This window comes from Dendrobates tinctorius, unplaced genomic scaffold (genome assembly GCF_039654945.1).
Source record: "Dendrobates tinctorius isolate UK_male_01 unplaced genomic scaffold, ASM3965494v1 ptg000070l, whole genome shotgun sequence".
Lineage (NCBI taxonomy): Eukaryota > Metazoa > Chordata > Amphibia > Anura > Dendrobatidae > Dendrobates > Dendrobates tinctorius.
Window position 1 is genome coordinate 64,872,757 of NW_027361738.1, and position 12,537 is coordinate 64,885,293.

The window sequence follows — 12,537 nt, forward strand, 5'->3', positions numbered from 1 at the left end:
AAAGGGAGAAGATACAGATTAGCTATTAGAAAAAACTTCGACAGAGAGGGTGATCAATGAGTGGAACAGGCTGCCACGAGAGGTGGTGAGTTCTCCTTCAATGGAAGTCTTCAAACAGAGGCTGAACAGACATCTGTCTGAGATGGTTTAGTGAATCCTGCATTGAGCAGGGGGTTGGACAAGATGACCCAGGAGGTCCCTTCCAAATCTAACATTCTATGTGAAAGAAATTGAAAGAAAACTCCAAGATCTTCAGGCGTTTTGAGTTTTTGACATGAATTTGGAGAATTTCCACTCCAAAAACAAAAAATCTCAGTGTGAATATACCCTGAAGGTAATGTATGTGCACAGGGAGTTATTTTACACAGTCAAATACCTTGAGTTTTGTATTTGAAGCCGCTTCAAGAACACTCCTTCTTTGGTGAGATTTTGTTGGAGTGTTTTGTTTTCTAAAGAGGTTTTGTTTAGTTTTTGAAGTGTTTTGGAAGAGGTTCCTGTAATTTTTTGCAACCTTTTGATTGGACAGTGCCTAGTTTGGAGCAGATTCTGCCAGGAGCCATTTCAAAGAAGTAACATGTACTTTCTTTTTTACACAAAGACATTTTTAAAAACCTTTACGTGTTTATCCAAGACTTTTTTTTTTTTTTTTTTTACTATGGGCCTAGCTACCGGCCTGTTCTACCCAATGCTGGCACAGAGCGGTGATTGACAGCTCCTGCTGGTGATTGAGCTACCCAATGTCAACAGAGCAGCTCTACCTCTTCAGGGTTGCTTTCTCGATGGGGCGTCAGCAGTAGCTAATGAATCGCCGGCAGGTACGGTGAGTGACCGCTCTGTGCTGGCAGAGATCAGCTCCGGGCACACAGCAAGGTGTCAGCACCTGCTCTCCTGAGGTTCATATAACTGACATACGGAGGAAGTGCTCTCACTTTTTCCAGGTGTCAGTTTCGTATGAAAGAAGTGAGAGGGATGTGACATCTGATTAGCTGCAGAGCTTGCGTGACATAACAATGTCACGTGAGCCCTGGGAGAGCTGGAATGGTGCCCGCACTGGAGGTGAGCATAGCTGCTTTATTTTACTTGACTGAACTATGGTGATTGAGAAGAGGTTGTTGTCTGAGTTGTGGACAACCCCTTTATGTAAAAGCTAAAAAATGATATTATGAACAGCAAAGGGGTTATAAAACAGAAAGCAATAGTATGAGCCTTTTTCAAGCATTTTTCATGGTATATTTTTGGCATATTTTTGTTAGAAAAAACCGCTTCAAAAACTCCATATGCACAGACCCTAAGATCCCCGCATGAGATATACCTGATAATGCATGGATTTTAGATATGAAACTTTAGAGAAAAGTGTAACTTTTAGGCTGGTTTCACATTTGCGTTTTTTTTCGCGGTAATTTAGCGCTAAATAGCGCATGCGTTTTTTTTCCCTATACTTTGCATGGGATGCGCTTATGTGCGCATACACATGCGTTTGTACGCGTTTTACCGCGCATGCGTTTTTTTGCGGTATGCGCTCGGGCACACAAAATGCAACTTGTTGCATTTTTTGTGCGTCCGATTTGCCTCAAAAAAACGCATGCGCGCGCAATGCGTTTTTTTACAGCAAGACACCCAATATAAGTCTATGGGTGCGCATATGTGCGCATTGGCATGCTTATGTATGCGTTTTTTTGCACATGCGTTTTTTTTTGTTAACCATGGAATTTAGGGGTTTGGGTTAGAGTTAGGGTTAGTTAAGGGGGTTTAGGGTTATTATTAGGTTCAGGGTTAGGGTTAGGGTTAGGGTTAGGGTCAGGGTTAGGGTTAAGTATGGTTTGGTTAAGGGTTAGGGTCAGGGTTAGGGTTAGGGTTAGGGTCAGGGTTAGGGTTAAGTATGGTTTGGTTAAGGGTTAGGGTCAGGGTTAGGGTTAGGGTTAGGGTCAGGATTAGGGTCAGGGTTAGGGTTAAGTATGGTTTGGTTAAGGGTTAGGGTCAGGGTTAGGGTTAGGGTTAGGGTTAGGGTCAGGGTTAGGGTCAGGGTTAGGGTTAAGTATGGTTTGGTTAAGGGTTAGGGTCAGGGTTAGGGTTAGGGTTAGGGTTAGGGTCAGGGTTAGGGTTAGGGTTAAGGTTAGTTAGGGTTTGGGTTAGGGTTAAGTATGGTTTGGTTAAGGGTTAGGGTTAGGGTTAGGGTCAGGGTTAGGGTTAGGGTTAGGGTCAGGGTTAGGGTTAGGGTTAAGGTTAGTTAGGGTTTGGGTTAGGGTTAAGTATGGTTTGGTTAAGGGTTAGGGTCAGGGTTAGGGTTAAGTATGGTTTGGTTAAGGGTTAGGGTTAGGGTTAGGGTCAGGGTTAGGGTTAGGGTTAGGGTTAGGGTCAGGGTTAGGGTTAGTAAAGTCATGGTTTGGGTTAGTGTGAGGGGCCACCTAATGTTGGAAAAAAACGCAAACGCGGTAAAAACGCACTAAAAACGCATACAAACGCATAAAAACGCTGCGTTTTTTTCATGCATGCTCATAAAAATGCTTGAAAAAAACGCAGCAGTTGTATGCTTTTGTATGCGTTTTTCAATGCGTTTTTTTGCGGGAAAAACGCGCTGCAAAAAAAAGCAAGTGTGAAACAGGCCTTAGATATAGCGAAAATATATTTCTCAGTTTTATGTGAATAAAGATAAATTACTGTGTAATGATTCCTTTTTTGAAACTTTTTTTGTGATACTATCAATTGTGGGAATATCCCCTTTCTGCAGCATAGGGGAAACGTACTAATTGCTGGGGGTCTGAACACAGAGCTCTACTGTCCTTCTATGAGAAAAAAGTCAAGCCTTAGATATTTTGGGCTGTCTCATAGACAATGAATGAAGTCTAGGTCATTCATGCCCCATCTCCGCTCCATGCAGATCCCCATTCTCAGGAGCCAGAGCCATGTTCTTGGGATCACTGGGTGTGGGTGTCGGAGCGCCACCAATCCGATATCAGTGACCAATACTAGGACCGGGTTCAGTATTTGATCAGTATTTTACATCAGTATTTGTAAGGCAAATTCAGGAGAGGAGCAATCAGAGGAAAAGTATAATAGAAACACATCACCACTTTTGTATTTTTCACCCACTCCCGATTTTGGCTTCGAAATACTGATGTAAAATACTGACCAAATACTGAACGTGTGAACTTGGCCTGATATGCTTATTCATAAGCCTTGAGAGGCCCATTAACCCAAAAAAGGATTATCTAGACTGGAAACACCTGTAGATGATCTTCAACTGCAAAAACTATAAGGTCTGCGACTCTGCGTGTGTTTCAGCTTCTGCGTGTGCAATAAGCAAGAACCACATGTTAACGACTACTAAATTGCCAAGGGTTACCCTTTTAAAATGTTTTTTTTTTTTTTTTAAATTCACCTTACCGACTTTGCAATTTACAAAGAGCGATAAATTGGTCTAATGGAATTGACAACAAACATAATTATCATCAGACGATCAAGCGCATCGTAATGAGATATAAAAAAAAACAGAGATTTATCATTAGGGGAGATTAATAGATTTAAAAAAAAAAATCTAGTTGTAATATAATCAACACATATGGCTTAATGTGTAGTATAATAATAATAATTAATAAATCATCATACGTGACAATGAAATGTACTCTGCAGGCATAATGCATAAATAAATATAATTAACAAAAAATACATTAAAAAATAACAATAAATAAATAAAAATAACAACAAATCAATAAAATTAATCGAAAATGATAAAAACTGTAAATAAAATTAACAAAAAAAAATAAAAATAACAATCTCATATATAAAGTGTGTGTGTATGTATGTGTGTCTGTGTGTATGTCCGGGATAGGCATCCGCACCGTCGCAGCTACAGCCACAAAATTTGGCACAGTCACACGACTGGACCCCGAGAGCGTCCTAAGCTATGTTGTGAGGCGAAATTTTAACCCCGCGCGTTCCAATTCACCAAACAATTTTGCCCCTATCTACATACTGGGGAAAAAGTGTGTGCGTGCCAAGCCCCGCCCCTCATTATGATGTCATAATGACCCTATCTACATAATGGGGAAACAGTGTGTGCATATCAAGCCCTGCCCCTCGTTATGATGTCACAATGGTTGCCATGGCGACGCTGATGTCATCATAGGTTGCAAGCCCCGCCGCTCATTATGATGACATAATGGTTGACTATGGGATGGAGGATGTGTGATGGGTATATGGGCATGGGACTATGGGATGAAGGATGTATGATGGGTATATGGGCATTGGACTATGAGATGAAGGATGTGTGATGGGTATATGGGCATTGGACTATGAGATGAAGGATGTGTGATGGGTATATGGGCACTCGACTATGGGATGGCGAATATGTATGATGGGTATATGGGCATGGGACTATGGGATGGATGATGTGTGATGGGTATATGGGCACGGGACTATGGGATGGAGGATGTGTGATGGGTATATGGGCACGGGACTATGGGATGGAGGATAATTATAATTTGTTATAACTAACCACAGTTAGTTACTATGCCCGGGCAGCACCGGGCTCTTCAGCTAGTATACAAATAAAAATAACAATAAATAAATACAATTTTATAAAAAATAACAATAAATAAATAAAATTAGCAAAAAATAAATAAAAATAACAATATATAAATAAAAATAACAATAAATAAATAACATTTGTTAAAAATAACAATAGATAAAATTAACAAAAAATAATAAAGTAAAATAATAATATATAAATAAAAATAACAATAAATAAATAAAATTTGTTAAAAATAAAAATAAAGTAATAAATTAAAAGATTAATATACAAATAAAAATAACAATAAATAAAATTAACAAGAAAGAAGGAAATAACATTCTATTCTGATCATCAATCTCAGCATTGTGTGGGTCATTTACGTCTTCATATAAGATGCATTATTTTAGACTTCCTCCTCTACTCCCATGCCGCTCACCGTAAAGCCCTTTTTTCTGTTACTTAAGTACAATAATCCTGACATTATTGGCTTATTGCATCTAATAAGTGCATAAAGTTTATCCCACGTCAAATAAATCACTGAAATCCCAGAATCTTAGCTATAAAGCAGACTGCTTGTTGCCTGGCACTATTCCTCACTGTCAAGTGCCATGATCACATAGACTGGCACAGGTCCATGCTTGTATTTAGTGGAGCACTGCACATAAATATATTATGGTTCTGTATGCACTTTAACATATGACTAATAAATCATGGAGAGCCATAATGAGTTTACACAGCAGATCTCTCTCTACTCTATGTGGACTCCAGCACATGAAGGGTGGCCAGTATTTCGATGATTTGTCTGCTATATTTAGCAGGCTGTTGCTGGTGTATGTGTGATATGTGTATGTGTGATGTATGTGTAGTGTGTATGGCCATCATTATGGGTTGTGTCTGCTTTCCGGAAGCGTGCACAGTTCTTTTCTACTGGTAAAATTATGACAGTCTCTAATTGCACAGCCATTATTAAGCTTTGCATTCCTACAGGGGAGGGAAGATGATATGTGTCTGAACAATAGATTCAATTTTAGGTTTCCACAAAGTCCTGTGTAATTATCAAACTTAATTAGTCTGCAGTTGTTATTATGCAAATAGATGATTCACAGAACTCTACTATCAGATATGTAGAAACTGCTGCTGCATCTTCCCCTTGTATCCGATATTAGTCCCCTGATATCAACGTAGAATTCTGGTGCAAGCTAACCCTAATAAGAAAAATTGGCTATTACACAGCACCCGTTTGCATGCCTCCTGTGGATATCATACCATAGCAGAACAAGAAGGCTAAGAGCTCTCCCCTCCCCAGAAAATGTCTTCCTACCTGAATTCCCGAACAAGATTTGGCTTAAGCCCATAAACGGCAGCAGAAAGGGAAAGAAGCCAGTTGGGTTTGTATTTCCCATGTTCGCATTCCAGAAAAGGTGATGACCACTTGATGTGATTCCTCTCAGTAAGGTAGTTAAAGCCCTTCTTCCAGCTCTCATCTAAAGTTTTAGCACCATTTAAAACCCTCTTGTGCTGGTGGTGAGGCCTCCCCTTAGGTTTGAAAGCTCGGAACCACTCAGTTTCCTGGGTGGCATTGGCCAGATGTTGAGCCGAAGAGGACAGATCTTGGAGATGGAGCTTGTCTTCCTCTCGAGATGCCTGAAGATACACCTCGGGGATGTTGTAAAATGGGTCAATGCTTAAAGTGATGACAGACCTAAAAATTCTTGGTTCTCCTTCTAGGATACTTTTTATGAGAGCGCTGTACCACTCCAGGTCCCTCTGTGAGGTATGGTCTCTGGATTTATTGCTTTGGAACATCATATTTAAAAAGTTGGAGGAATGGACAAGTAAATCCACCGAACTGTGCAAAGACTGATGAGTAGTTGTGGGTGAAACCCCTGATAGACTAGTCAACTCATACCTCTTTGAGCAGTTGGCTCGCCTGAGTTCATTAGAATCCCCTGTATATAGGAAAGAAGCCACATGTTTTGGCAAGTCCTCAGCCAGATTCTGTTCTAAAACGGTGCTCTCCGTGGTCCTGATCCACATGGAAGGATGCTCCAGGCTTCTAGGGTGGTTGTAGATGGGTTGCTTATCCCTGGTTATCTTGTGATCTTCTTGACGAGCTATACGCCCTTCCAAGTCTAGGCTAGAGGCTGCCAGCAAACAGACCTGGGCAAGGAAGGCTGGAAGAATCATCATATAAGCCATGATCATGAGTGATCTGCAAAATCCAAAAGAACTCAAATCAGTTGTGATCAGGTCTTAAAATCGCACATCTTGGAGCATCATGCTGCATCCAACCCAAATGATATCACCTGTGGGTCAAATAGGAAAAAAAATTGAAAGAAAAAAAAAAAAGAAGAGAAATGAATATCCAGTCTATCCCGTCTTCCCCCAGCAGGTTTCCAGTAGGAATTACGCAGACAACAACTGCCTTGATCTGAGCAGGTTACATCCCATCTAGCACAGAAGCTATAGTTAGACTGCTTACGTCTGTATCCTCATCCTCGACTATGGTCTTCAGAGAGGAAAGAGAATACAAATTCCCAGGGACTTCACCCTCTAATATCTTCATCTCAAGGGTAATTCTGCGCTGCCACGTCCACTGTGCACATCAAAGCAATGAAGCACGTTGAAGAACAATGCAATGGGCTTTGGCTAATTGATGACTTGGATGAGCTTAAGAAATATTCTCCGCCTTCCTCGGCTCGTGAAAGGATTTAACTACACTTTGCCACAACCAAACACATTCAGCCTTCACCCCCCTCCCAGCTTACTCCTATAGGTATACTTTGTCTTTCTTGGGCTGTGAATGGGCAGTTGCAATGTCAATCAGGGAACAGCCATATGTACTGCTGGAGGAAAGGTGGAAGGAGCTGTCCAGTGCTGAACCTGAGCTGGCTGCTTAGTGATTAGGAAAACACTGAGACACATCACTGAGAATTGTCTCCTCCTCCTGGAAACACTGCTCTGGCTTCTGCGAGTCTTGTTTTTCCAGCCTTTTCAACGTTGCTTTATTTATTTATTTCATTCTTTTTTTTTTTTTACAGGATTTGTAAGTGACGGAAGCAGTCGTGTGTTTATTTCTCTGCATTGTAGACTGGAGATGCAAATCTGATTGCAGACAATTTGTTATATAACTAAATGTTGTATTGTGTCACTGCAGACTGTATGGGCAGGGTTACATGCGCTCACCCGTGTTGTATTACGCTTATATTGGGCAAGTTCTTACTTGTTGTATTAAGCTTCTGGGAAAAATATCACTATCGTACTATGCTCATAGGGGCAGGCTCGCCTATGTTATGTCAAATTCATTGGGACAAACTCTCTCCTGTTGTCAAATTAAAAAGTAACCTCCATTTATGTGTTTTTTCTTATTAATCAGGAATTCCTGTAAAAATAAGAAACTTTGCTATAGATCTTATCAGATAAATCAGCTTCTTTTTATGCTAGGACTGATCTTTCACTTTCAGAATTCTCAATTCATGAGTAAAAGCTTTCTCCAGTGAATAAAGAATTTCTGTGTCCCCAAGTAGCCCCCTTACACAGTATTATGTCCCCACACATCCCCTTTACACAGTATTATGTCCCCATGCATCCCTCTTACACAGTATTATGTCCCCACACAGCCCCCTTACACAGTATTATGTCCCCATGCATCCCTCTTATACAATATTATGTCCTCACACAGCCCCCTTACACAGTACTATGTCCCCACACAGCCCCCTTACACAGTATTATGTCCTCACACAGCACCCTTACACATTATTGTGTCCACACACAGCCCCCTTGCACAGTATTATTTCTCACACAACCCCCTTATATAGTATTGTGTCCCCACACAGCCCCTTCATATAGTATTATGTCCTCACACAGCCCCTTATACAGTTTTATGTCCCCACACAGCTCCCTTACACAGTATTGTGTCCTCACACAGCCCCCTTACACAGTATTGTGTCCCCAAACAACCCTTTTATATGATATTATATCCTCACATAGCCCCCTTAAATAGTATTATGTGCCCACAAAGTCCCCTTACACAGTATTATGTCCCCATACAGCCCCCTTATATAGTATTATGTCCCCACACAGCCCCCTTACACAGAATTATGTCCCCATACAGCCCCCTTATTTAGTATTATGTCCCCACAAAGCCCTCTTATATAATATTATGTCCCCATACAGCCCCTTTATATGGTATTATGTCCCCACACAGCCTATTTAAACATTATTAGGTCCCCAGACATCCACCTTATACAGTATTATGTCCCCACACAACCCCCCTTACACAGTATTGTATCTCCACACAGCCCCCTTACAAAGTATAATGTTCTCACACAGCCCCTTACACAATAATATGTCTCCACATACCCCCCTTATACCTTATACAGTATTATTTCCTCACACAGTCCCCTTACACAGTATTGTATCCCCAGACAGCCAAATTAAACAGTATTATGACCTCACACAGCCTCCTTATATAGTATTATTCCCCCACACAGCCCCCTTACACATTATTGTGTCCCTACACAGCCCCCTTACATATTATTGCATCCCTACACAGCCCCCTTACACAGTATTATGTCCCCACACAGCCCCAATGCACAGTAAGATCTCCCCCACACATCTGTAAGGAGATGGTCAGGTTGTCGTATTTTCCCCTGAAGACATCAGTCGCATTATTGAATTACATTACATTAATTATATTAGACAGCGTAGGACCGTCCCGATCAGGATCACCTTGTCGATGGTGGGATGGCTTTTATGCTACTTTTGATCAAAAACAATGTTACTAAGAACCCTATATTATTTAAATAGACTTTTGCTTTTTACTTATTCAGTTACAGCAGAGTTTATGTTTATTTTTCTTTTTGTAGATTTTGTATGCTTTATGGCCAAAGTGAACTTACGTTTATGTGCTGCTTGTATGCCAACTTAAACCAAGCTCAATTCTTGTGTTTTCTCTTTTCTTTGTATTTTTGCATTCTGTGCAAGCCGGGGTGTGGTCTTCCTCCCATTTAAAAGCTTCCCTAGGTTGGTGTCCACAGGTCGTGACCCAGTCCTTTTGTCTGCCCTTATTCAAACAGTGAGGTCAACTCTGACCCATAGTAAAGTTTTTAATATTAGACAGTGTATGACCGTCCTGATCAGGTTCACCTTGTCGACGGTGAGATAGCTTTTATGCTATTTTTGATCAAAAACAGTATTACTAAGAACCCTGTGTTATTTAAATGCACTTTTGCTTTTCACAAATTTAGTTACAGCAGGGTTTATGTTTATTTTACTTCTTCTTGGTTTTGTATGCTTTATGGGCAAAGGGAACATGGGTTTATGTGCTGCATGTATACCAACTTAAATCGAGCTCAATTTTTGCGTTATTATTGAATTACAGTAATGTTATGTACCTGAAATGTGCCTTCAGTATTAACCACTAGCCACCACATGTCATTGTCTTCCCTTTGATATGTTTAGATTTCCCTGTGGCCTGAAGCATCCTGGGTTCAGGGATAAGAGGGTTACTACCTACCCTGGCAGGAAGGGTGAGGAGTGACTGGGCACAAACAGGAAACTAGTTCCCAGCAAAGTTTAAGTTGAAGAGAGAGTGTGGAGAGTTCTGGAGAGAGCAGCATCAAGGTGGAGCTAAGAGGCACAAGGCAACAAGAACCATTACAGAACTGTAGAGGCGACTGGGATCCAGTTCAGCAGGCAAGTGGGTGAAACCCATTAGTGGAAGAATTAAAGGAAGAACTGAATCCAGCGTTGGCCAGATATGGGAGGTCCTGTGAAGGAAGGGTGCTGCGCAGCCAAGGACACAGAATAGGGAAGCGGCTCTAGGAGCGGCCATTGTAAGGGATCACAGACTGCTGGGTTCACAGCGTAATATATCAAACTATGTGTCCCTGCACCGGTAATATGGAGGTTTATCTCATTTGCTCTGCTTCTTTACCGTCCACATGTAAAATGCCATCACCAGAAACCGATAAGAACGTACACACGTGGTCAAAATTGTTGGTACCCCTCGTTTATTGACAGAAAAACCCACAATAGTGACAGAAATAACTTGAATCTGACAAAAGAAATAAGACATTAAAAATCTATGATAATGAACAAATGAAAGTCAGACATTGCTTTTCAACCATGCTTCCACAGAATTTAAAAAAAAAATTAAACTCCTGAAATAGGCCTGGACAGAAATGATGGTACCCTTAACTTAATATTTTGTTGCACAACCTTTTGAGGCAATCACTGCAATCAAACGATTCCTGTCACTGTCAATGAGACTTCTGCACCTCTCGACAGGTATTTTGGCCTACTCCTCAAGAGCAAACTGCTCCAGTTGTCTCATGCTTGAAGGTTGTCTTTTCTGGACGGCATGTTTCAGCTCTTCCCAAAGATGCTCAATAGGATTTAGGTCAGGGCTCATAGAAGGCCACTTCAGAATAGTCCTATGTTTTCCTCTTAGCCATTCTTGGGTGTTTTTAGCTGTGTGTTTTGGGTCATTATCCTGTTGCAAGACCCATGACCGGCGCCTGAGACCAAGCTTTCTGACACTGGGCATCACATTTCTCTCTAGAATCCCTTGATAGTCTTGAGATTTCATTGTACCCTGCACAGATTCTAGACACCCTGTGCCAGATGCAGCAAAGCAGCCCCAGAACATAACGGAGCCTCCTCCATGTTCCACAGTAGGGACAGTGTTCTTTTCTTGATATGCTTCATTTTTCCGTTTGTGAACATAGAGCTGATGTGCCTTGCCAAAAAGTTACATTTTTGTCTCATCTGTCCATAGGACATTCTCCCAGGAGTTTTGTGGCTTGTCAACATGTAGTTTGGCAAATTCAAGTCTGGCTTTTTTTGGAATTTTTTTCAACAATGTGTCCTCCTTGTTTGTCTCCCATGAAGTCCACTTTGGCTCATAGAACAGCGGATGGTGCGATCTGACGCTGATGTTTTTTGAGCTTGAAGTTCACCTTTAATCTGTTTAGAAGTTTTTCTGGGCTCTTTTGTTACCATTCGTATTATCCATCTCTTTGATTTGTCATCATTTTTCCTCCTGCAGCCACGTCCAGGGAGGTTGGCTACAGTCCCATGGATCTTAAATTTCTGAATAATATGTGCAACTGTAGTCACAGGAACATCAAGCTGCTTGGAGATGATCTTATAACTTTTACCTTCAAAATGTTTGTCTATAATTTTCTTTCTAATCTCCTGAGACAACTCTTTCCTTCGCTTCCTCTTTTCCATGTTGAGTGTGATACACACCATGTCACCAAACAGCACAGTGAGTATCTGTAGCCTCTATACAGGCCACTCACTGATTCCAAGATTGTAGACACCTGTGATGCTAATTAGTGGACGCACCGCGATTTAACATGTCCCTTTTGTCACATTATTTTCAAGGGCACCATCATTTCTGTCCAGGCCTATTTGATGAGTTTTATTATTTTTTTAAATTCTGTGGAAACATGGTTGAAATGCAATGTCTGACTTTCATTTGTTCATTTCCATAAATTTTTTAGCTATTATTACTTTTGTCAGATTCAAGTTATTTCTGTGACCATTGTGGGTTTTTCTGTCATTCAACGAGAGGTAACAACAATTGTGACCATGTGTGTACCTCTTTATGAGACAGAAGAAATTGTAAAGTGTATTTCTTACTGTCTTGTATACCTAATTGTATTGCCAAGTAAAGAGTGCTTTTTTTATGAATGCACCTGGTGTCCTTGTCTTGAAGTTTAGTGGACCTGGTGAGGAGTAGAACAGGACCGGCCTGAAGGTACTCATAGCCACCCTGTCAACACTTACATATATCCAGAAGCCTCGTTTTTTTCTGAAATGTGTCGGGATATCGAGTCCGCAACACTCGCCCACAACTATCACCATGGGCACATTTACACAACCCCCATGCACCCTATGATGTCCCTCACACAGACCATTGATGCAGTATGATGTCCCCCAAGCAGGCCATATACACAGGATGATGTGCCCCACACACCATCTATGGACAGTAAGATTTAAAAAAGTAAAAATCGCCT

The 12,537-nt window shown here is 41.0% G+C and overlaps 1 protein-coding gene across 1 annotated transcript in view; it reads right to left on the reverse strand.

The window, feature by feature from the left end:
* Positions 1-7,403, reverse strand: part of GPR158 (G protein-coupled receptor 158) — a 316,407-nt gene extending 309,004 nt beyond the window's left edge. The window contains exon 1 of the mRNA XM_073581771.1: positions 5,832-7,403. Within this exon, the coding sequence (XP_073437872.1) occupies positions 5,832-6,715 (884 nt within the window). The 5' untranslated portion in view covers positions 6,716-7,403. The remainder of the gene's footprint in view (positions 1-5,831) is intronic.
* Between the last annotated feature and the right edge of the window lie 5,134 nt (positions 7,404-12,537).